General features: G+C 41.8%; 1 protein-coding gene and 1 long non-coding RNA gene across 4 annotated transcripts in view; one reads left to right on the forward strand and one right to left on the reverse strand.

Moving 5' to 3' along the window:
- E2F7 (E2F transcription factor 7) overlaps window positions 1-4,112 on the reverse strand; it is a 37,511-nt gene extending 33,399 nt beyond the window's left edge. For 2 of the 3 annotated variants that reach the window (XM_034644037.1, XM_019792893.2), the window contains exons 1-2: window positions 3,886-4,112; window positions 3,086-3,178 (exon numbers count right to left, since the gene is read on the reverse strand). In XM_034644037.1, the coding sequence (XP_034499928.1) occupies window positions 3,086-3,178 (93 nt within the window). In that variant the 5' untranslated portion in view covers window positions 3,886-4,112. Of the gene's footprint in view, window positions 1-3,085; window positions 3,179-3,667; window positions 3,849-3,885 lie in introns of those variants that run through there. The other variant, XM_034644036.1, reaches the window with a different exon arrangement.
- Window positions 4,113-4,903: 791 nt separating this feature from the next.
- Window positions 4,904-21,948, forward strand: part of LOC117796480 — a 204,357-nt gene continuing 187,312 nt past the window's right edge. The window contains exons 1-2 of the long non-coding RNA XR_004621029.1: window positions 4,904-5,486; window positions 17,130-17,231. This is a non-coding gene — a long non-coding RNA (uncharacterized LOC117796480). The remainder of the gene's footprint in view (window positions 5,487-17,129; window positions 17,232-21,948) is intronic.

Genomic DNA, 21,948 nt, shown 5'->3' on the forward strand with positions numbered 1-21,948 from the left:
ATTCCGATCCACTGCTTTCCCTGAGGTCACCTCTTACTTGCTAGATCAATAGCAGAACGGCTCACTTGACCTCACCACTGTGGCTGACACCATTGACTGTTCTTTGCTCTAAAAAACACGCAGCCCTTCTGAAAGAGCACGCTTTCTCTCTTGGTTCTTGTCCTACTTCTCAGACTGTTTCTTCTCAGTCTCCTTCCTTGGTTCCTATTTTTCTACTCTTAAAACCTCCGCCCTCCACTCCCCTCTGTTCTCTCTCTCTGGGATAGTTCACCTGCTCTCATGTCCTGGCTTTAAAACCACCCTGTATGCTGACAGTTCCCAAGTTTGTATCTGGCTAGGACTTTCCATGAATTCCAAGATCAGGCAACCAGTGCCCCCTACACATATTTATCTACCTGTAATCACACAGGAACAAATATATATTCCAAATCAAACTTACCTTTTTTCTTAATCACTCCTAAAAGTCATGAATGACCTTCAAAGAAAACCTATGCCCACTAAGTCTGGGCATTGTCTCCAAATATACCTGCTCATTTCTACTCCTTATTAGTTCCCTTTCCCTCCACTTGCTTAAGTTAGCATCCATTCCTTCCAGCCCTTGTGAGGCATTATCTCCCTCACAAAGCAGCCTGACAGCTCAATCCTTATCGCTCACCCCTGTGTGCCAAACCATCCATTTTCTTTTGTCCTCCCCAAAGGCGCTGTGAACAACTTAAGAGGAGACTCTCGTTTATTATTTCATACCTGGACTCAGTAAACTTGGGTAATGAAATTGAAAACCCTTATATATTTAAAAAAATTTCTCCGTAAGTAGCAAGAAGATGCATACATAATACAGCACTTAGAGTTGTTGACCAATGTGCAGAAAGTCAAAAAAGAGAAATCCTCTAAATGCCAGCTGACCCACAAAACATTGTACCAGGCATCTCTCAGAGGGTTTCAAGCAATAATTTATTCAGCACCACTAGCTCTGGCCACTCTGAATATCTCGAACATTTCTTGAATGCCTACACCTTATGTTATTTCCCCTGCTTACAATGTCCATCTTGTTCACTCTTGTTTTTTTGTAGGTTGAACCTTCTCAGCCATTGAGGTTTAGCCCAGATGTTACCTCCTCTGAGAAGCTTCCCAAATCTCCTCTGGGAGATCCCCGTGAATCTATTTCTTCCTCCTTCATTCTGCCAAATATTTTGTGCCTGCTCCTGTGACAGCATTTACCAAATCACAGTACAGTTGGTTAGTTTTGCATCTGAGACCCTGAAAGTCTCTGAGGTAAGTGAGGGCAGGGCTGACACGTTTGGCTTTGGGTTGTCAGTTCCACTGATGACAGTGTGAACAGTATGTGTTACCGGGTGCTTTACAAATACCTAAAGAGGGAGGTGCTATTTATTAGCTCCAGTTTATGGAGGGAAAAAAACAGGCTTAAGAGAGGTGAGGAAACCTAAACTGCTGTGTACCAGCTCCTGGAACATAAATATTTATTGAGTGACTGAATAAATATATTAGTTCAAGGTTATGGAGCTAATAAATGGCAGAGCAGGAAATCAAACCCATAGCTCTGTTATTGCAAATCCCATGTTCTTGCCGTCCCTAGAAATCCTCCTTCCTTTACTACATAGCAAGATGAAAAAAAGAGACAAACCCCTCCGGTATCTGGGCAGAAGCACGGTTCTCTTTCCTTTCCTTCTCCTTGAGAGGTGAAATAATCCCTGCTCATACATTCCATTTCAAACATTTTAACTGCTTTTCTGATCTCTTTTGAAAAGATTTGAGTTTTTCTTCACACGCATTACAATGGGGAAGTTCAACTGGACACAGAACTCACCGATGCTAACTAGAGTAGGGTGCCCTTGTGGAAGGCACTTGATTAAAAAAATCACTGACCCAGAAGGAAAGAAGTGGACACGACTCAGGCTTTATATAAATGTATACACATTCCTTCAAGGCTGTTCCACCCAAATTATAAAGGAAAACAAAAAGTTTTGCTCTGAAACTCCCAATATACATTTTAATGTCTGGGCATTTCCATCCTCATATGGCTTAGGTAATTTTTAGAAAGTCCTCCTGAAAACAATAATGTTTTGGGATACTTCTTTTCCTAACAAAAAATTTTTGAATGATCGGAACAAAAATCAACAAAAAACATACAATTGCACGCCTATCCAAAATGAACAGTTGTCAACTATTCTTCAAAGGTCCACATAACAGGTGCTTTGCCACCAGGTAGTTTCATGTTGATGCCAAGCCTAAAAATAAGACTGGGAACCTAAAGAAGTTCAATGCCCAAGTAAGTTGCTATGCTCAGATCTGTACGCAGTTTCTATATCTGGGTTTGTTACATCTATTTGGCTTCTGCCTAAAAATGCTTAGACATTCTCTAATGAGCTATTTTACCTTTTCAGCAGGGCACTGGCTGGTGAGTGCAGCTGTGCTGATGCAGGTATGGCAATAGTTTAGACATTACTATGGCCACTTTATTTCATTATGTTTCTCGAAGACACAACTATGGTCTTAAAAATCACAAGGGTTGCAAAAAGGGAGGGAAAGGCTTAGTACAAAACTAGCAGCAGCACTGTCAAATATTCCAAATATGCTAGTGGGCTAAGTCATTTTATCTCCCTCGATATGGGAGGCACAGGTCATAATTTTGGTGAATGGAACAGCCGCTAGGAGCTGGGTCACTGGGGTACGAAGAACATTTCATGGCACTTTAATAATCCAGCATTTACAGTATAAGGTCTATTTTCTTGGGAATTGAGGCTTAACATTCCAGTGCAGCATTAGCTAATTCCACTCTTGACAACTATAAGTATTATAAACTTTTGATTGCAGTGTCCAGCACATCTTCGATTCATATAAATTGGTTCCAACATTACATCTAACTTAGCCTCTTTCCACTGCACAATGAGTGAGAAACTCAACAATAATGGCTTGGGTGTCTCCATTGTTAAAAATTATATTTCTATAATCATCAAAATTAATTATTATGTTTATAAGACAAGTACAAGTGGCATGTTGGTACACTTCCTTGAATTAGACATCATCCTAAATATGTTACAGCTTTAAGGTATTTAAGTGCACTTACCTTTTGCGCATTTTCCCCATCTTCAATTGCAAAATCTAGTCTGGACTGCCTGGGGTTGATCAGGTCTTTTAGTGTTAAACAATTTACCTCCATCTGTAATGCACAAACACATTAGAAAGTGATTTTACAATTGGATATTTTCTCCTCCAACAAAATTATCTATTTATTACTTGCTCGTGAACATGAACTTCCCTCCCTAAACTCATCCTGGGAATTTCCAGGAGTGTAGCCACCCCCCAACTCTAAAATGCACATGATTGAACACGAACACTTAAAATGTGCTTGGAAATTACTAAAAACCTGGGAAGAAAAAAAAAATCGACAGAAATGGTAATTTTTTATGAAAATCAACAGTACAAAACAAAGTTACCAAGTCAGGAGAGTGTAGGGCAAATCTGTCAGAAAGTACAGGGTCTCCTGGGTCAGTTAATTTTGGCGCAAAGAACTGGGAGGAATTCGGCTTTGAGGGGGTTTTGAATCAGGGGGGGAAGGAAACCTGATCGCCAGACCAAACCCACTCAGCTTTAGCGCAGCCCCTTCACAGGCCTCCAAGCGGACCCCAAGGATAAAATTCCAACGAACCCCCCAGATCGCGAGGAAAGACAAGTCCCTTCTACTGTTCCGCGGGAAGAGCTGGAACCAGGACACCCCGTGCACGCCTGGTCCGGTGGCAGAAATTCCTCGATCCCCGCCAGCAGAGGAGAGGGGTGGCAGGCTGGTAGCCTGGGCGGGGGGCAAGGGTGTCCCCTTTCCCCCCAATTCCCGCCTCCTCGCAGCGCTTAGGGCCGCACGCTACTTACTCCCACTTTGAGAAGGAGGGTTCCTGCCTCTGGGGTCCTCTACGACCCCACACCGGCGCGGGACCAGCGGGACGAGGCGATCAGCAGGCGGGCGGTGACATCGGGCGGGGAAAGTGAGGCGCGTAGATCCCCGCTCCGAGTGCCCTGAGCTGGCTGGGACCCCGCGGCGTCCGGGCAGCGCCAGCTCTCCAGCCCTGGATCGCAGTCCCCGCTAAAACACCTCCTCTGGCGCCTTGAGACCGAATTTGAGAATCCACCAATCAGCGGCGCCCGACGGGGCGGTCCCGGCCAATCACGTGGCGGCACGGCCCGGGCTCACCGCCCCTCGGAGTCTTGGCGCTCCGAGCCGCGCGTTTGGCCCTCACCCGCCCAATTGTTGCCGCCTCAGCCCCCTCCCCCTTCCGGGTACCTGGAAACCTCGGGCCAGGGAGCCAATTCCTGCCGGGTACGCGGGCCCGGGCGGCCGCGGGAAGCCAAGGTGGGGGCGGCGCGGGGCGGCGGGAGAAGGAGGAGGAGGGCTCTTTTGTTATGCATAAAAGGCCCGCTCCGGTCCCCTCGGCTTGCCGCGCTGGGAGACCGCGGGCACAGCCAGGGGAGGGGAAACCAGATGGAGTTTGGACAAAACGATACGCACACTCTGGACGCCGCCGCCGCCACCCCCTCCCCCTGCAACCTGCGCGGAAGCTAAGTTGTCCAGGCTTGTTGGGGCAAACTTACTAACACCGCACGCTGATGTGACACGTGAACCATGGTTACCGCTCTATGCTGCGAGCAGATGGCACGCCAGTTAGTCCTGGAAACTAGACTGCATGCAGAACCAGCTGTTTTCTTTCTTTCTTTCTTTCTTTCTTTCTTTCTTTCTTTCTTTCTTTCTTTCTTTCTTTCTTTCTTTCTTTCTTTCTTTTTCTTTCTTTCTTTTCTTTTCTTTTCTTTCCTTTCTCTTTCCTTCCTTCCTTCCTTTCTCTTTCTTTCTTTTTCTTCTTCTTCTTTTTTTTTTTGGTAGTTCCGGAAAAGTTTTTTGATGGTGTTCCTTTTTAAGAACATCACCAATAATTGGGCAAAAAGCCTTATTAAATAATTCTTTGCAACGTGCACCAGCATTCTGGGAAGTAGTCGAGAAAATTTACTCAACATTACTGATTTGTATTAAATGTTTCACTTCCTTCAACTTCAGTTTCTTATTTGAAATATGAATATTGATAGGGACAGCTGTGTGTGTGTGTGCGCGCGCGTGTGCATGCCGATGCGCGCGTGTGGTGTGTATTTTAGTAGATTATTTTACATTTTACATTAGAACAATTTTACATTTACAGGAAAATTGAGACGATAGAAAGAGTGCACCTATATCTGGCGCTCAGTTTTACCTGTTTATTAACACCTTATGTTTGTATGGTACTTCGTTGGAGTTGATGAACCAATAATGACATGTTATTCTTTAACTGAAGTCATTATTCAGATTTCCTTAAATTTTTCCTAATGTTTTTCTGTTCCAGGATACCACATTACATGTAGTGTTCATGTCTCCCTAGGCTCCTCTTGGCTGTGACAATTTCTCATACTTTTGTCATTTTTGCTGGCCTCCATGGTTTTGAGGAATACTGGTAAGTCATTTTGTAGGATGTCCCGCTAATGGGATTTAGGACAGCCTTTTTAAAGCATGTCTACACACATTGCCCTGCAAGTCATATACTTTACAGAACGGATATCATTCTTCTTATCCTTTCTGTAACTAGTGCTCTGCTCTCCACTCCTCACCCCCCAGAATTTAAGTGCACCCTCTGCAGAATTTAGCGTGCTCAATCATGTCCTTCACTTTGTACTCTATTTAGGTTGCTGATAAATACCGCCTACAAATCACTGTTAGATCATATTTAAAAGTCGAGCTTGGAAATATTAAATGTATAGAAATGATATTTTGAACTGAAATCTGTCTTATAGGTAGAAGCACGAGGAGACAAGTGTAAAGAATAAGACTGCAATTTATTAAGTTTTGTACTTCTATAGAAGCAGAACATTTTGATTAGGAAATGTTTTTTCCCAACTGTATTAGTTTCCTTTGGCTGCTGTGAAAAATCACCACAAACTTTGATTTAGAATAATAGAGATTTATTCTCTCTCAGTTCTGGAGGTCAGAAGTTGAAATCAAGGTGTTGGCTGAGCCACATTCCCCCTGGGGCTCTAGAGGAGAATCTGTTCTTTGCCTCTTCTGGCTTTGGGTGGCTGTAAGCAATCCTTGATGTATGGCTGCCTCACTCAGATCTCTGTCTCTGATCAGATTTGCCTGCTCCCCTTCTGTCTGTTAACTCTCTTGTGTATCTCTTACAAGGACACTTGTTACTGAGTATAGGTCCCACTTGTATGATTCTGGATGGTTTCATCTTAAAATCCTTAACTTAATTACCTCTGCAAAAAACTTTTTTCCAAATAAGGTGACATCCATGGGTTCCAGGGACTAGGACATGGATATTCCTTTTTTGGGACCACCATTCATCTTTTTAGACCCACACTTAAATTATTAAAGTCCATTCATTTCTCTGATATTTCAAAATGATAGTGGTTGTTTCTTTGAGGTTAGGCAGTTTGTTACAGACCTTTTCCTTGCATTTCCAGAGTATTTTTTCTATCTATTTTATTTCAAATGTAGCCACTATTCAGAACAAGAAAAACTTGTTATGTAGTTTCAGACTCTTGTAATTTCATCAATTGCTTAAAGTAAGAGTGATCTTAAATTTGGAAGAAAACTGGAAAATGAGAGTTTGGTGGGCAAATTCAGAGACATGACTGCAATACACTTACTTACTTTGATGCTTCAAATCCCAGATTTTGTAGATAACCTGTCAATCTCTCAGTTGTTCAGTTGACACTGATGGTGCCTGGGAACTTGGGTGGAGCACCAAGAAGAGTCCCTGCATGTGGCTTCTCGGTGTAGCCCGATCTTCCTTATGACATGGTGGCTGAGGCAGTTGGACTTCTTTGGGAACTCAGGGCTCCAAAATGAGTACCCAAGCCCACAAAGTGGAAAATGTATTGCCTTTTGTAATGTTCCCTTAGAAAGAAGATAGCATCAATTCTGCTATATTTCTTGGGTGAAACAGTCAAAGTTCTACCCATATTCGAAAGGAAAGGATGCACACCCTACCTTTTTTTTTTTTTTGGTTTTAAGTTTTTATTTAAATTCTAGTTAGTTAACATATATGATAATATTGGTTTCAAGGGCAGAATTTGTTGATTCATCACTTACATATAACCCCCAGTGCTCATCACAAGTGCCTTCCTTAATCCCCATCACTCATTGAGCCATCACCTGCCCATCTCCCCTCCAGCAACCCTCAGTTTGTTCTCTATAGTTAATGGTCTCTTATGATGTCCTCCCTTTCTTTTTTTTTCTTCGCTCCCCTGTGTTCATCTGTTTTATATCTTAAATTCCAGATGAGTGAAATCATATGGAATTGTCTCTTTGTGTCTTATTTTGCTTAGTGTAATACACTCTAGCTCCTTCCACATTGTTGTAAATGGCGAGATATCATTTTTGATGGCTGAGTAGTATTCCATTGTGTGTGTGTGTGTGTGTGTGTGTGTGTGTGTGTGTGTGTACACACCACATCTTTATCCATTCATCAGCATATGCACATTTGGGCTCTTGCCATAGTTTGGCTATTGTTGATAATGCTGCTATAAACATTGGGATACATGTACCCCTTCGAATCACTATGTTTGTATCCTTTGGGTAAATACCAAGGAGTGCAATTGCTGGGTCATAGGGTGGCTCTATTTTTAACTTTTTGAGGAACCTCCATTCTGTCCTCCAGAGTGTCTGCATCAGTTTTCATTCCCACCAACAGTGTAGGAGTGTTCTCCTTTCTCTGCATCCTTGCCAACATCTGTTGTTTCCTGTGTTGTTAATTTTAGCCATTCTGACAGGTGTGAGGTGGTATCTTATTGTGGTTTTGATTCAGATTTCCCTGTGATGTTGAGCATCTTTTCATGTGTCTGTTGCCATGTGGGTATCTTCTTTAGAAAAATATCTATTCATGTCTTCTGCCCGTTTCTTAACTGGATTATCTATTTTTGGGTGTTGAGTGTGATAAGTTCTTTATAGATTTTGGATACTAACCCTTTATCAGATATAGTCATTTGCAAATATCTTTTCCCATTCCATAGGTTGCCTTTAGTTTTGTTGATTGTTTCCTTCGCTGTGCAGAAGGTCTTTATCTTGATGAAGTCCCAGTAGTTTATTTTTGCTTTTGTTTCCCTTGCCGCTGGTGAGGTGTGTCTGGTAAGAAGTTGCTATGGTGAGATCAAAGAGGTTGCTGCCTGTGTTCTCCTCTAGGATGTTGATGGTCTCCTGTCTCACATGTAGGTCTTTCATCCGTTTTGAATTTATTTGTGATGCATCCTACCTTTTGATGGAAGAAATGTCGAACACTTTGGGACCATATTTTAAAACTGCCACACCAGGTTTCATGCTGATTTTGTGATTCTACCTCTATAAGCTCTGCCTGGAAGGTCATCGACTTTGGAACAGTATTGTACTACCCACACGGCCATAGCCCTCAGGGCTCCATATTGCGCTAGGCCTGTGGTTCTCAACCCTGTCTGTGCTTTAGAATCCCTTGGGGAGATTGTTAAAAATACCAGTACCTGAATCCCACACCCAGAGACTTCTAGTTTACCTGCTCTGGAGTTGGGCTTGGGTACTTTTCCCCCAGTGCCTAGCATCTTGTTCCTCACCATCACGCTGCTTGTATGCTTATTCATCAATATTTTTGAATGCTCTGAATCCATGGTTTCAGAAATAGAACCCTCCTGTGCCATCAAGGAAGGGAGGAAGATTTGGGCAGGTGCGTCACCCTGTGGGGTAGGTGCGGAGTGGCAGAGAGCTGGCTCTTGCTGGTTGGTGGCTATGTCGCTGGTGTTTGGGAAGTGTTGAGGTGGTCAGTGAGAACTCATGGGTGGGATAGAGCTTTAACAGAAGAATGAGCAGCAAGGGCTGTGATCTAGAGAATATACACAGGTGACAGGTGACATTCCTCTGTGTGGAAGGCATATTTCATAGCCTGTCAAACTTGCAAATAGTCTTTTACCCTTTTGGGGTCCCAAATCCCAAGATTTATTAGAGTTCATTCACGTCGTCGGGCAGTTTGAGCCATCCAGTTACTATTTTAGCTTCCTTGGATGTTGTCCTTTTCTTCCATTCCTGTGAGCACCGTCATCCAGGTGGAGCATCTGTTCTCAAAAGTGCAGCCACAGAGGGAATTAGAACCTGACTTTTCTTTGCACGGGCAACAGAAAGACCATGGCTTCACATCCTGGCAATTCTCAGGTCTCTTTGAGGAGATCCGTTTAACAATTCTTTTTTTTTTTTTTTAAAGATTTTATTTATTTATTTGACAGAGATAGACACAGCCAGCGAGAGAGGGAACACAAGCAGGGGGAGTGGGAGAGGAAGAAGCAGGCCCACAGCGGAGGAGCCTGACGTGGGGGCTCGATCCCATAATGCCGGGATCACGCCCTGAGCCGAAGGCAGACGCCCAACCGCTGTGCCACCCAGGCGCCCCCCGTTTAACAATTCTTAAACTGAGGGCTCTCATTTAAAATGGCCTTTGTCTTCAGCCATTCAGGGGCTTGGGAATGTGATACATTTGTTTCTCTAACTGCTAGCAAGTTCAGAGAAGGCAGAAGATTTATTCTTGGCTGACTATAAGCAATGTCAGGAGAATAAGTCCATGACTGGTTCCTGCTCATAGCCTTAGCAACAATAATAAAAAAAGAAAGATCATATTAATACCAAAGGACAGTTATGGCTCCCATCTCAAATTGCATCCAGATGTCCAGCTGTTCTAAGAGAGGTGCCTAAGCTGTGATTACATGTCCCATAGGGAACAGAGGAATTCATCCTTTATCTTTACGGATTCCTTGTCATCTTTAGCACTGTGGAGCATTTATGCTGCAAGTTTGGAAGTGGGGGTTGGGAGGGATCGCAGCGGGTGGGACAGTAAAAATTGGAGTTGACCTTTGCCCTGGAATTGAGATTCTGGAGAAAATGAGGGACAAACTTCACCTTAATTTCCAGAGCCTTATAGAAGGAAAGGACTTCACTTTGAGGAGTACAGAGACAGGTTTTAGACCAAGGTGGACCAGCACTTGTTGGGTAAGCTGGAACAAAAGCTTGGAACAAAAGTTTTGCCTACCTATGCCCCAGCTTTCTCTTTATAACGTGGTAGGGCTGGGGGTGCCTGGGTGGCTCAGTCAGTTAAGTGTCTGACTCTTGATTTCGGCCCCGAGCATGATCTCAGGGTCCTGGGATCGAGCTCTGTGTCAGGCTCTGTGGTCAGTGGGGAGTCTGCTTGAGGATTCTCTCTCTCTCTCTGCCCCTCCCTCTGCTCATGCACGCTCTCCCTCTCTCTCAAATAAACAAATCTTTAAAAAAACGAAAAACGAAAATAAAGTGATAGGGCTGATTTGGAAGTCCTCTGAACCTGCCAATTCATTCTAAATACTTATTTGATACTTAGGTTATCACCTTAGAACCATTGGTGATAAGTCCTTATCACTTAGTGTGGATTTTTAAGGATATTGCTGAAATCATTTTTTATTTCCATATTTGGTGAAATTGAACACATCTCTACTTATTACATTATGTGATGTACATATATTAGTAAGGAGAATGTTAAAAAATATCAGGCCAAAGACTGACCTTTGTGACCTTCATTCTTCTAAGCTTAGTATTAAATGGCTGGGTGTACTTTTTATACCTACCTAATAACATTATATTCATAGCATTTATTCATTGTAATCCTTTGTAGGGCTACATGAAGATGTTTCCATTGTGCACTAGAAAGAGGAGGTTGGGGTAGGAAGTGGTGGAAAGAAGATTCTGGGGTTAGCAGCTCAGGACTTGAAACTTATGTTTAAATACTACAGATATTACCTTTCCTAACCCAGAGCCACCTAACTGCATGCAGGGCCTTCCACCTTGGAAAAACTAGAGAAGTAGAGCCCAATGGAGCCCAAATGGAGGTGTATTAGCCCAGGCCTTCTCTAAACAACCAGGGGGAAGTGTTCATGTACAGAGGTTAATGTATTGTCTATAGGAAGTCTCTGTTAAAATGTAAACTGTTCCTGGAAAGAGTAATCATTTAACCAACATTGCCCAAGTAGCCCATTAAGACATCAGCTCACCCCTGGGAATGAAAATGGGGGTAATTTTGCTGTAATACTTCATATAATACACTGGACTTTCTAGACTTGTTCAGAGCCTCACCCCTGCCTCCCCAGTAAATTCTGGGAGTCCCTGGTCCTACATACCCTCAAACAGATCTTTCCAGTCTCATCTGATACATGAGGCCTCTAGGGCCATATGTTGGTTTCTTTCTGCTTCTACAAGTGGTGCATGACAGCAAGTGTCCCCAGGGAGCATGGCCACCTCCAGCCAGCAAAACTGTCAGCGCTCAGGTCAGGGAGACTCTGTGATGCCATTGTGCCCCCATTAAGGGTGCCAGCTGCCACTGCTGTCATCACAGGAAACCAGCACTGGGTCTTCACTGTTGTAGGACCAGCCTTGCCGCTGCTACTGCTTCTGTGAGGCGCTACTGCTGTGGAGTATGGGAGATGGCCTTGGGGTCCTCTCGCACCCTTCTCCCTCCGCCCCCTCCCCCCCCCCGCCGGTGAAGTCCTATCAGGCCAGTGCCTGTCTGTGCCACAATAGGGAGTCTGAGAACAATCTCTGTTGGTAGTCTTTCGGTTTTTTGTTTTTTGTTTTTTGTTTTTTTTTACCTTCTTAATCCTTTTCTAAGCATGGGGCCTGGGGAGGTGGCCAAATCTGGATTTTAGACACTATGTTATTAATTCCTTCCCTCCCACAGTAGCAGAGACATGAATATCCTTTCCATGAATATTTCCCAAGATGCTGCTCTCTACTCCTTTGGTCACAAACTAACATGGCCTCTTCTTGGGCATATTCACTGATGGCCTCAGAGCTCTCAGATAAGTATATCTGTGTGGTTGTTAGAGAATAGGACACTGAAGGCATTGGCCCCAAGAAGAAAGAGCTCAGGGTTGCCATAGTTGAGTGGTGCAGATGTGAGCGGAAGCAGGTAAGACTGGGGCGGGAGTTGGTCCTTCTCCTGGAGGACGGCTTGAATGCGAGGTGACCCTGCATTCCTTTTTTTTTTTTTTAAAGATTTTACCCATTTATTTGACAGAGATAGAGACAGCCAGCGAGAGAGGGAACACAAGCAGGGGGAGTGGGAGAGGAAGAAGCAGGCTTCCAGCAGAGGAGCCTGATGTGGGACTCTATCCCAGAACGCAGGGATCACGCCCTGAGCTGAAGGCAGACGCTTAATGACTGAGCCACCCAGGTGCCCCTGACCCTGCATTCCTAACAAGATAGGAGGAGAGAGTCTCCTCATAAAAGGAGAAGGATTCAGAAGATAGTGTGGAAAACAGAAGCTTGCCTGACCAACTTAATAAAATTGCTTGGGATCCCTAGATTATTATTCTTGTCAAAGATTTAAAAGATATGAATAAAATCTTCACTGGTTATCTAGAGCACGCCTAGCAGATAAATTGTTGCTTCTGAGACGGCAGAACAGACTTTTGTCTTGTTCTTCTATTCAGCAGCACACACGTATGAAGAATGATACCATATCGCACAGGAACCTACAAGGCCCTACGAATTAGGACATACTCTTTTGGTCTACATTTTAAAGACATACTTTAATTAAGTTTTCTTTCTCTTTTCTCCAGATGTTGTCTGTTATAAAAGTCCCATCAAAAGTGATTGTGTTTTGATCAAAAGAATGCCAAAAAAATTATGTTTCTTTTCTTTAAGGTTATTTTTAAAAGTTGTAGGCCCTTATCCACGAGAGAGCATTATTTCCTTTATTTTATCTTATACTTTACATAGTTTAAGCAAAATAGCAATATTTTCCTATCCTTATGTGTTTTGTTTTTTTTGCAAATAATATCTAATATTTTATTGCATTTATTTTTCCCCTTAGGCCTACACCAGCATAGTAAAATGGTCTAATATCCTGTGTGTGCAAGTGTGCATGTGTGTGTGTGTGTGTGTGTTCGTGTGTGTGTGTTTGTATTTCCTCTTTATTTCAGTTATTCAACATTTTTTTGGCTGATGAAATTAAATTTTATCTATCCTTTTGACTCAAGGAGGATTTCTTCCAATTTTCACACCCAGTTTTACTGGGTTTCTTATTGTTTAATTATGTTCCCACGTGGCCACTTCTGTTTTCTTAAGCTTGCTGAAATTTACTCTGGAAGTGTGTTTTTCCATTTTAATGATTTCTTTACTTGTCTCATGGTTGTTAAATATTTTATTGATATTTGCAATTACAGGGACATGATCCTGGAGTAACCACTTAGGGTTATTGGTGTTTGCTCTTTTCCTCAACTTTTTGTAATCTTCTGATTTTTTTTTTTAATAATGAAAAATTTCAAAAAGATTTCACCTTAGTCAGTGTCAACATAAACCAAGCAAAGTTGCTAGTTGTAGAAAAATACAGTTATAGAAATGATTTACCTTTTTTTTCCCCCAGTGACTCTTCTAAAGGAGGAAAACAGTTACAAGGTCAGCTGAAGCCTAATGGGGGCGTGGGAAGAGAGGCAAAGCAGACGATCTTGCTGGTGGGGGCTACCACATGTTGCAACTGTAGGGCTGAAATTCAACATATATAAACAAGAGATGAATTAAAATTTGCACACTAGTAAGAATAATCTTGCTTTCACTATTCTCTAATGATTCTCTTGTTAAACATGCAATGAGAAAGTAAGAGAAAGAAACCCCCATACAGCCTGCGAGGAAGCCTCACTGACTTTCAGAGCTGTAAAACTGACATCTTTGTAGTTTTCCTATTTAAGGAGGCAGCTGATTTTTGTTTGCTTGCTTTAAAACAATCCCAGTTGGCTGTTAAGAAAGAAGCCAAAGCAACCTTGTCTCTGAGGCCAATGACAATCTCATGGTTAGTATAAAAGGTGGCACTAAAGATGCGTACACTTTAATAGCATTAGATCTCAGTGAGGAGTTCTTTATGGGCTGGGGACTCAGAAAGCATTCATAAGACCTTCAGTTAGTTTCATTTATGTTTTACACATTAGTTATTAATACCTGTGCCAAGACAATAGTACTATTCCCTTTTCACCCCAAAGGACACCAAGCACTTTCCGAGCTGCTGGGAACCAATTTCTGCTCTTGATGCACATATAGTTCTTTGATCTAAGCCCCCCAGAAGCATAAATATCATTTATGGCTGAATTTCTGACTATACCCTAAAGATATATCCAGAATCTAAATACCGATTACCACCACCACCACTACAACCTCCCAATCCAAACCACCTCTAGCTCTCCCCTGGGTTGTTTTCATTGTATCAAAGCTGATTTCTCTGTTGTTCCTCTGATTTGTTCCTAAGCACCAGTTACAGTGATCCAAACCATAATGTCAGATCATGTCCTCCTTCCTCTCCCTATACTTACAATGGCTTTCCAGCCCGTTCAGAGTAAAAGCTAAAGTCCTTACAGTGGCCTACAAGGTTTTAAGGATCTGGCCTCTTTTTACAACTCTGATCTTATCACCTTCAATTTTCCCCTTGTTTGCTTTGCTTCAGCCACTCTCAGCTCCTTGCTAATTCTTGGCCACTTCTCCTGCCCACGGGCCACTCATTTACTGACCTGTTTCCCTCTGCCTGGAATGCTTTTCATCTAGAGATGTATCGCTCTCTCCTTCACCTCTTTTAGGGGCATATTAATTAAGTTAATGTGAGCTTCTATAGCAGAGAAACTTCACAATTTCAGTGATGTATTAAACCCGAAGTCAATGTCTCACTCATGGAACTGTGTTCCTGGACGCCAGGTACGTTTCCTGTCTGTGGCGACTCTGGGACCCAGGCTCCTCCATCTGCGTGCGCTGTCTTCAGACAGTCCCCTGAGACCTCTGTTTCTAGCTGTTGGAAGGAGAAACAGACAGTAGACAAAGCATATAGCAGCTCTACTCAAATTCTGTTAAGAGCAGCTAGTTACACGGATATACTGGATTTAAGGGGAGCTGTGATCATCATCACTGGTTCTCCAGCACATCCCAGTAAGAATCGAACACTATGGAAGGGAGTACAAACTCATGAGGCAGCTAGCTATTTCTGCCACAGACTGCCCCCAGGCCACCAAGTATCTGTGTGGCCTCCTTCCGAAAGGAGACAACCCAAAGTTCCCCCAGATGCCGCCTCCAGGACTAAGTCTAGGCACTCTGGTTCCTGTGTTCCTTTGGCTCAGAGACCTCTGAATTCAAAGGCAAATTGTCTGCCCACCTCCCCTGCGACAAACCTCATGTAAACAATATGAGTCAAGACCAGGATAACAATAGAGACTCATATTTGGAAAAGGGCAGACTGGGAGATCCATAACAGTGACTGGCCCACAGCAGTGGGGAATCTGACTGGGCAGGCGTTATGAAGGCTCCCTGCCTGGAAGATGGAGGAGCTTCCTTCATTAGACTGTGGTTCTGCTTCATGGGGGGATCTTGCTTGTTCACTGTTTGCTGTGGTCCTTGGCTCTGCCCCCGGGGCTATTTCTTCTTGTCCATTATCCTTGCTGGCGCTGAGATCAGCAGTAAGGAATCTGACTTCCTTGGAGCGCGCACAGCTTTCACAGCCTGCATCCCGCTGTTGGATATTTGAGGTCCCTAGGAGGATGTTTTAGTCACAGGCTTTTTAAGGCTTAGATCACTGTGCTTTGGAAACAGTATTCCCTTGATTTCTTTGGAAACATTATTCCCATGATTTCTAGTCAGTTCCATGTGCCAGTAACCACATCCAAAGTTCTTTCTTAAAAATGATTCTTAAGCCTGCTCTGTTTCTTTCCCTCTTTGCCTCTATACTTATTTCTCTCTTAATGGGGCTAACTTGAGGCCCCTTGAAGCAAGAGTCTTGGTGGGAAGAAAATACATTACCACGATTTGTGTTTTAGCCTTGCAAACCTCTGCTTAACCAAAACAACTTGAGGGCACTTGTGGTCATTTCAGATGTTATCTCCTACTGGTTGGTATCTAGAAGCAGTCTGCTATCCAGATCACATGGCTCCAAACTCACCTTGATTACTCGATTCTCTTCATTCTCTTTCATTTCTGCTTGCAAACCAGCCGATTCTTTCCTGAACACATTTCTTTCTTGCACTCCGTTCGGTGCAGAGAGGAGCATGAGGCATCTTTTATGAACTGAATTCTGTCTGCCCAGATTCACATGTGGAAGCCCTAACCCTCCATGTGACTGTATTTGGAGATAGGGACTGTAAGGAGGTAATTAAGGTAAAATGAGACAATAATGGTGGGAACCCAATCCAATAGGACTAGGGTCCTTAGAAGAAGAGGAAGGGACACCAGGAGTGCACACGCACAGAGAGCCCTCGTGAGGACGCAAAGAAGGCAGCTCTCAGAAAGCCGAGGAGCAGGTTCTTACCAGAAACCAGCCCTGCTGGGGTTGATCTTGGACTTCCAACCTCCAGAACTGTGAGAAAATCAATTTCCGTTGGGTAAGCCATATTTTGTTACAGCAGCTGGAGCAGACTACTACAGCGTCGGTTGGCATTCTTGTTCTTAAAATTACTGTAATGCTACCGGGTCACTCCGTACCCGGTCTGTCTTACAAGCATGCGCAGTTCGCAGTTTTACAAGCGTATGACACGAGCCTCTGATTTCCAGCTTCTAACGTCTGTTTCATGCTCTTACTTGATTGCTAAGCCAATGCCCTGTATTTTAGTTTTTTATTTTCTACACCACCTCAAGCAATCCGTTTCTGTAACAAATGAGTCTCAGACCTTTGGAAGGTGAACATAAAGGAAGTTTATTTTTCTCTCACGTAACGATACAATGTGGGTGTGCCTGGTTGATGGGTGGCTGTCCCCCATACGGAGATTCAGGGACCCACCTCCTTCCACCTTATGGCTCCACCGTATTCTAGACTTCTGCTGTCCAGTGTGCAGCCACATGTGGCTACTGAGGACTTGAAAAGTGGTTCATAGTGTTCCAAGTGTAAAACACATACTGGATTTTGAAAAAAAAATATATAAGATAACTCATTGTTTTTTGTATTGGGTATATGTCGAAATAATTTTTGGACATATTGGGTTCAAAAATTCATCATTAAAATGAATTCATCCATTTTTAAAATATGTATTATCATGGCTGTTGGAAAATTAAAAATAACATGTATAGTTCACATTATATTTCTTTTGGGCAGCACTGTTTGAAGGCTCAGAGTCTTCTGCTTCTGTTGGCAGAAAAGGGTCTTCCCTTTCCCAGTGGAGAAGCCATATCAGATTCATAAAACCCTGGCCTAGAGGTAAGAGAAAGCATGTCTACTCAAATTACGCTGGTGAGAATCACTTATGTGGCTATGTCAAGATGCGGGAGAGCTGGGAAATGTAGTCTTGCCTCAGAAGCCCCCTCTTTGTAGCAATTCTCCTCTAAGAAGGGAGTGCAGAGCTAGCCCTCTCTAGCACAGGGCCTTTGCTCAACCATCACCTCCTTGGTAACATCTTCTTTGACCTCTGCAACCACCCCCAGCCCCTCTTCCTAGCATTCCCTGTCTTCTTCTCCTGTTTTGCTTTTCTCTAGAACACTTTCACCATTTGGCCTAGGGCATGTTTTATTTGTTCATTTCCTTTCTTTCTGACTGTGTGTAAACTCCTTCAAGGAATTATTTTTTTTTTCAATTTTTTTATTGTGGTAAAAAAATACACATAAAATATATTATCTTAACCATCCTTTTTTCTTAACCATTTTTAAATGTCCTGTTCAGTGGTATTAAGAACATTCATATCGTTGTGCAACCATCACCACCATCCATCTCCAGAATTCTTCATCCTGTAAAATTGAAACTCTACACCCCTTAAACACTAACTCCCCATTCCGCCCCTTCTCCCAGTCCCTGGCAACCACCAGATTTTCTGTCTCTGTGATTTTGACCACTTTAAGGACCTCATATGAGGAGAGTCATATAGAATTTGTTTCTTTTTGTGACTGGCTTATTTCACTTAGCATAATGTCCTTAAGTTGTAGCATGTGTCAGAATTTCATTTTTGAAGGCTGAATAATATTCCAATGCATGTATATTATCACATTTTGCTTATACACTCATCTATCTATGGACACTTGTGTTGCTTTCACAGCTTAGCTAATTTAAATAATGCTGCTCTATAAACATGGGTGCACAAATATCTCTTCAAGACTCTGATTTCAGGGCACCTGGGTGGCTCAGTTGGTTAAATGTCGGCCTTCTGCTCAGGTCATGATCCCAGGGTCCTGGGATCAAGCCCCGCATTGGGCTCCCTGCTCACCGGGGGAGTCTGCTTCTCCCTCTGCCCCTCCCCCTACTCATGCTCTCTCTCTCTCTCTCTCTCTCTCTCTCAAACAAAATCTTTTTAAAAAAGACTCTGATTTCATTTCCCTTGAGGATATACCCAAAAGTGGAATTGGTGGATCATATGGTAGTTCTATTTTTTTATGATAGTTCTATTTTTAATTTTTGAGGAACCACCATACTATATTCCACAGTGGCTGCACAATTTTACGTTCCTGCCTACAGTGCACAAGGGTTCCCATTTCTCTACATCCTTATCAACACTTGTTATTTTCTGTTGTTGTTTTTTGGAAATTATAGCCATCCTGATGAGTGTGAGGTGGTATCTTATGGTTTTGATTTGCATTTCCCTAATGATTAGTGATATTGAGCATTTTTTCATGTGCTCATTGGCCATTTGTATGTCTTCTTTGGAGATGTCTGTTCAAATATGATGGCATTCACTTTTGTCTGTATATTCAAGGCTGTGTCCCCAGTGACTGGAGCTGGGCTGCCATGTGTTAGCCACTTGAGGACGGTAGGCTGACCAGTGAAGCGGTTGAACCATATTGGTCTGCTGAGACACAAGTAAAGCATCGAGGAAAGCATTTAGGGTACTTAAGATGGCATAGTTCAGAAACTGATTAGTATAGTCAAGATAAATGATATATCATTTTTTATCAGTACACAGGTATGAACAAACCAGAGTTAGACATCATGGCAATGTCACATCATAGATGTTAAACTGGAGCTGAAATTTGTCACTCTGCTATTTGCTCTGCACAGTATTGAAGGTTTGTGTGGGTTTTTTTGAGAATTTAAAATTTTTATTTCTTTATTTTTATGTAGTGGCTAACTTAAAATCAGAATATTTTTACATTGAAAAATTTACATCAAGATTTCACTTTTCTAATCTCCTGTTTTTCAAGTTACAAGCTCTATTTGTACTCTTTTAGTGATTGTTATTTAATTTGTATCATATCAGCATATCAGTAATAATAATAATAATAATAAGTACTTTGTGGGGTTAAAAAGAACACAGAACCTAATTCTGGACAACAGATCTATGTAAGTCTGGAAGGAGGCTATCAGAGTTAATTTCCTGAATTTCTTGTGTTATTTGCAGGGGGTTAAATAACTGTCTGTAGACTTGGTTAGTTATTATGAATACAAAATACTGCTTAAAAGTTAATCAATAAAGAGTATATATATATATATATATAGAGTCTATAATCTTTAATCAGTAGAAGGAAACAACCAAATAAGAAAGCAAACTGCAGGGGCGCCTGGGTGGCACAGCGGTTAAGCGTCTGCCTTCGGCTCAGGGCGTGATCCCGGCGTTATGGGATCGAGCCCCACGTCAGGCTCCTCTGCTATGAGCCTGCCTCTTCCTCTCCCACTCCCCCTGCTTGTGTTCCCTCTCTCGCTGGCTGTTCTCTATCTCTGTCGAATAAATAAATAAAATCTTTAAAAAAAAAAAAAAAGAAAAAAGAAAGCAAACTGCAATTCCATTCCTAGGTCTATAGCCCAAATAATTGAAAGCCGGGAACCAAACAGTTATTTGTACACCTGTGTTCACTGCAGCATTATTCAGAATAGCCAGATGGTGGAAGGAACCCAAATGTTCGTAAACCGATGCATGGATAAATACAATATAGTCTATACACATGTTGGAATATTATTAAGGCATGACAAGGAATGTAGTTCTGCTCATGCTGTGGCATGGATGAAACTGGGAGACTTTTTGCTGAGTGAAATGAATCAGACACAAAAGGACAAAGATGGTATGATTCCACTTACGTGAAATGTCAAGAATAGGCAAATTCATAGACACAGAAAATAGATTGGAGTTACCAGGGGGTAGAGGAAGGGAGGACTGAGGGAGTTATTGCTTAACAATTACAGAGTCTCTGTTCCAGGTGATGAAGAAGTTCTGGAAATAGATAGTGGTGGTGGTTGCACAATGTTGTGAATGTAATTAATGCCACTGAACTGTACACTTAAAAATGATTTAAAAGGCAAATTTGGGACATCTGTTTTTTACCCTAAAATTTTTTTTAAATGAAAATAAACCAATAGTTTGCCTGAAGAAAGAATAAAGAAACATACAAAAATACAACGAGGTAAAAAGCACAAGCAAGGTGATAGAACCAAGTCCAGGGAGCAATATCTATCAATCTGGTGCCTGGGTGGCTCAGTCGGTTAAGTGTCTGCCTTCAGCTCCGGTCATGATCGAGTCCCACATCAGGCTCTCTGCTCAGCAGAGACTCTGCTTCTCCCTCATGTGCTCTTTCTTTCTCTCTCTCTGAAATAAATAAGTAATAAGTAAAATATTTTAAAAGATGTTAAAGTAGAATATAAGATAAAAAGTATTGTTAAAGATAAAAAGAGTAACACCATAATGATAAAAGGCTTATTTCAATGGGAAATTCTAATTCTAACTTTACAGAACTCAATAAAATATGTAAAATACAGTATAAAATTTATAAAGTCTCAAAATATAGGGAGCTAAATTGTTTTAATAAGTGGACAAATGCAATATTTGAATTGTAGACCAAAAGTTTAATGAATATATGGAAGGTTTGAATCACACATTTAGCAGCCTTGATTAATAGATACATAGAGAACTGTTAGTTCATAGAGCCAATGACTAAAGAATGCATGTTCTTCTTGAGAACATAAGGAACAAACCAATGAACCTGATTATGGGCTAGGCCATAAAGCAAGCCTCAACAATTTGCAAAAGGGCAGGTATCACATAGTTCATATTTTCTGTCAACAATGCAATCTAGTGTAATATCAATAATAAATGTAACAATAACAAAATGTGAAAAAAGCAAACATAATGCATTTGAACATTCAAAAATTTGTATTTCTAAGTAACTCTAAGTCAGAAAGAAATAATGATTAAATAGACTTAGAACTCAATGGTAATGAAATAAATGTTTTTTAAAGAGAAAGAAAGGTTGAAAATCAAGAAGGAAAGCATACAGTTAGAAAGAAATGGAATAAAACCAAAGAAACTAAAGAAGATAAAATATAAAAGTACTTGGGGCGCCTGGGTGGCTCAGTCGTTAGGCTTCTGCCTTCAGCTCAGGACGTGATCCCAACGTTATGGGATCGAGCCCCACATCAGGTTCCTCTGCTGGGAGGCTGCTTCTTCCTCTCCCACTCCCCCTGCTTGTGTTCCCTCTCTCGCTGTCTGTCTCTGTGTCAAATAAAAAATAAAATCTTTTAAAAAAATACAATAAAAGCAGAGATTAAAAGAAAATAAAGATATACTAGGATAAACAAAACTTCAAGTTTCATGTGTAAGTATATATCCTACACAAGTTCTTACACAGGTGCACTGGATAAAATAGACTTAAGTGGCAGAAATGCATTGCTAAAATGGAAATAAACAAAAATAGGTAGAAGTGAAAGTCACAAATAATAAAAAAAAAAAAGGTAAAATCCGAGTAGCATAATATCTTTTAAACAATTTGAATTTATAATTAAAAGCCTTCCCACAAAGAAAACTGTAGTCTCAGATGGACTTCCTAGTGACTTCTACCAAAAATTTAAGAAAGCATAATACCAGTCATACATAAAAGCTTCCAGAAAACGGAAGAGAAAGGAATGCTTCCCATGTCATTTCAGGCCAGAATTCCCCTGAAAACAAAGGTATCAAAAGATAATGAAATTAAAGGCCCAAATCCCTCAGGAACACAGACGGAGC

This window comes from Ailuropoda melanoleuca, chromosome 15 (assembly GCF_002007445.2).
Source record: "Ailuropoda melanoleuca isolate Jingjing chromosome 15, ASM200744v2, whole genome shotgun sequence".
Lineage (NCBI taxonomy): Eukaryota > Metazoa > Chordata > Mammalia > Carnivora > Ursidae > Ailuropoda > Ailuropoda melanoleuca.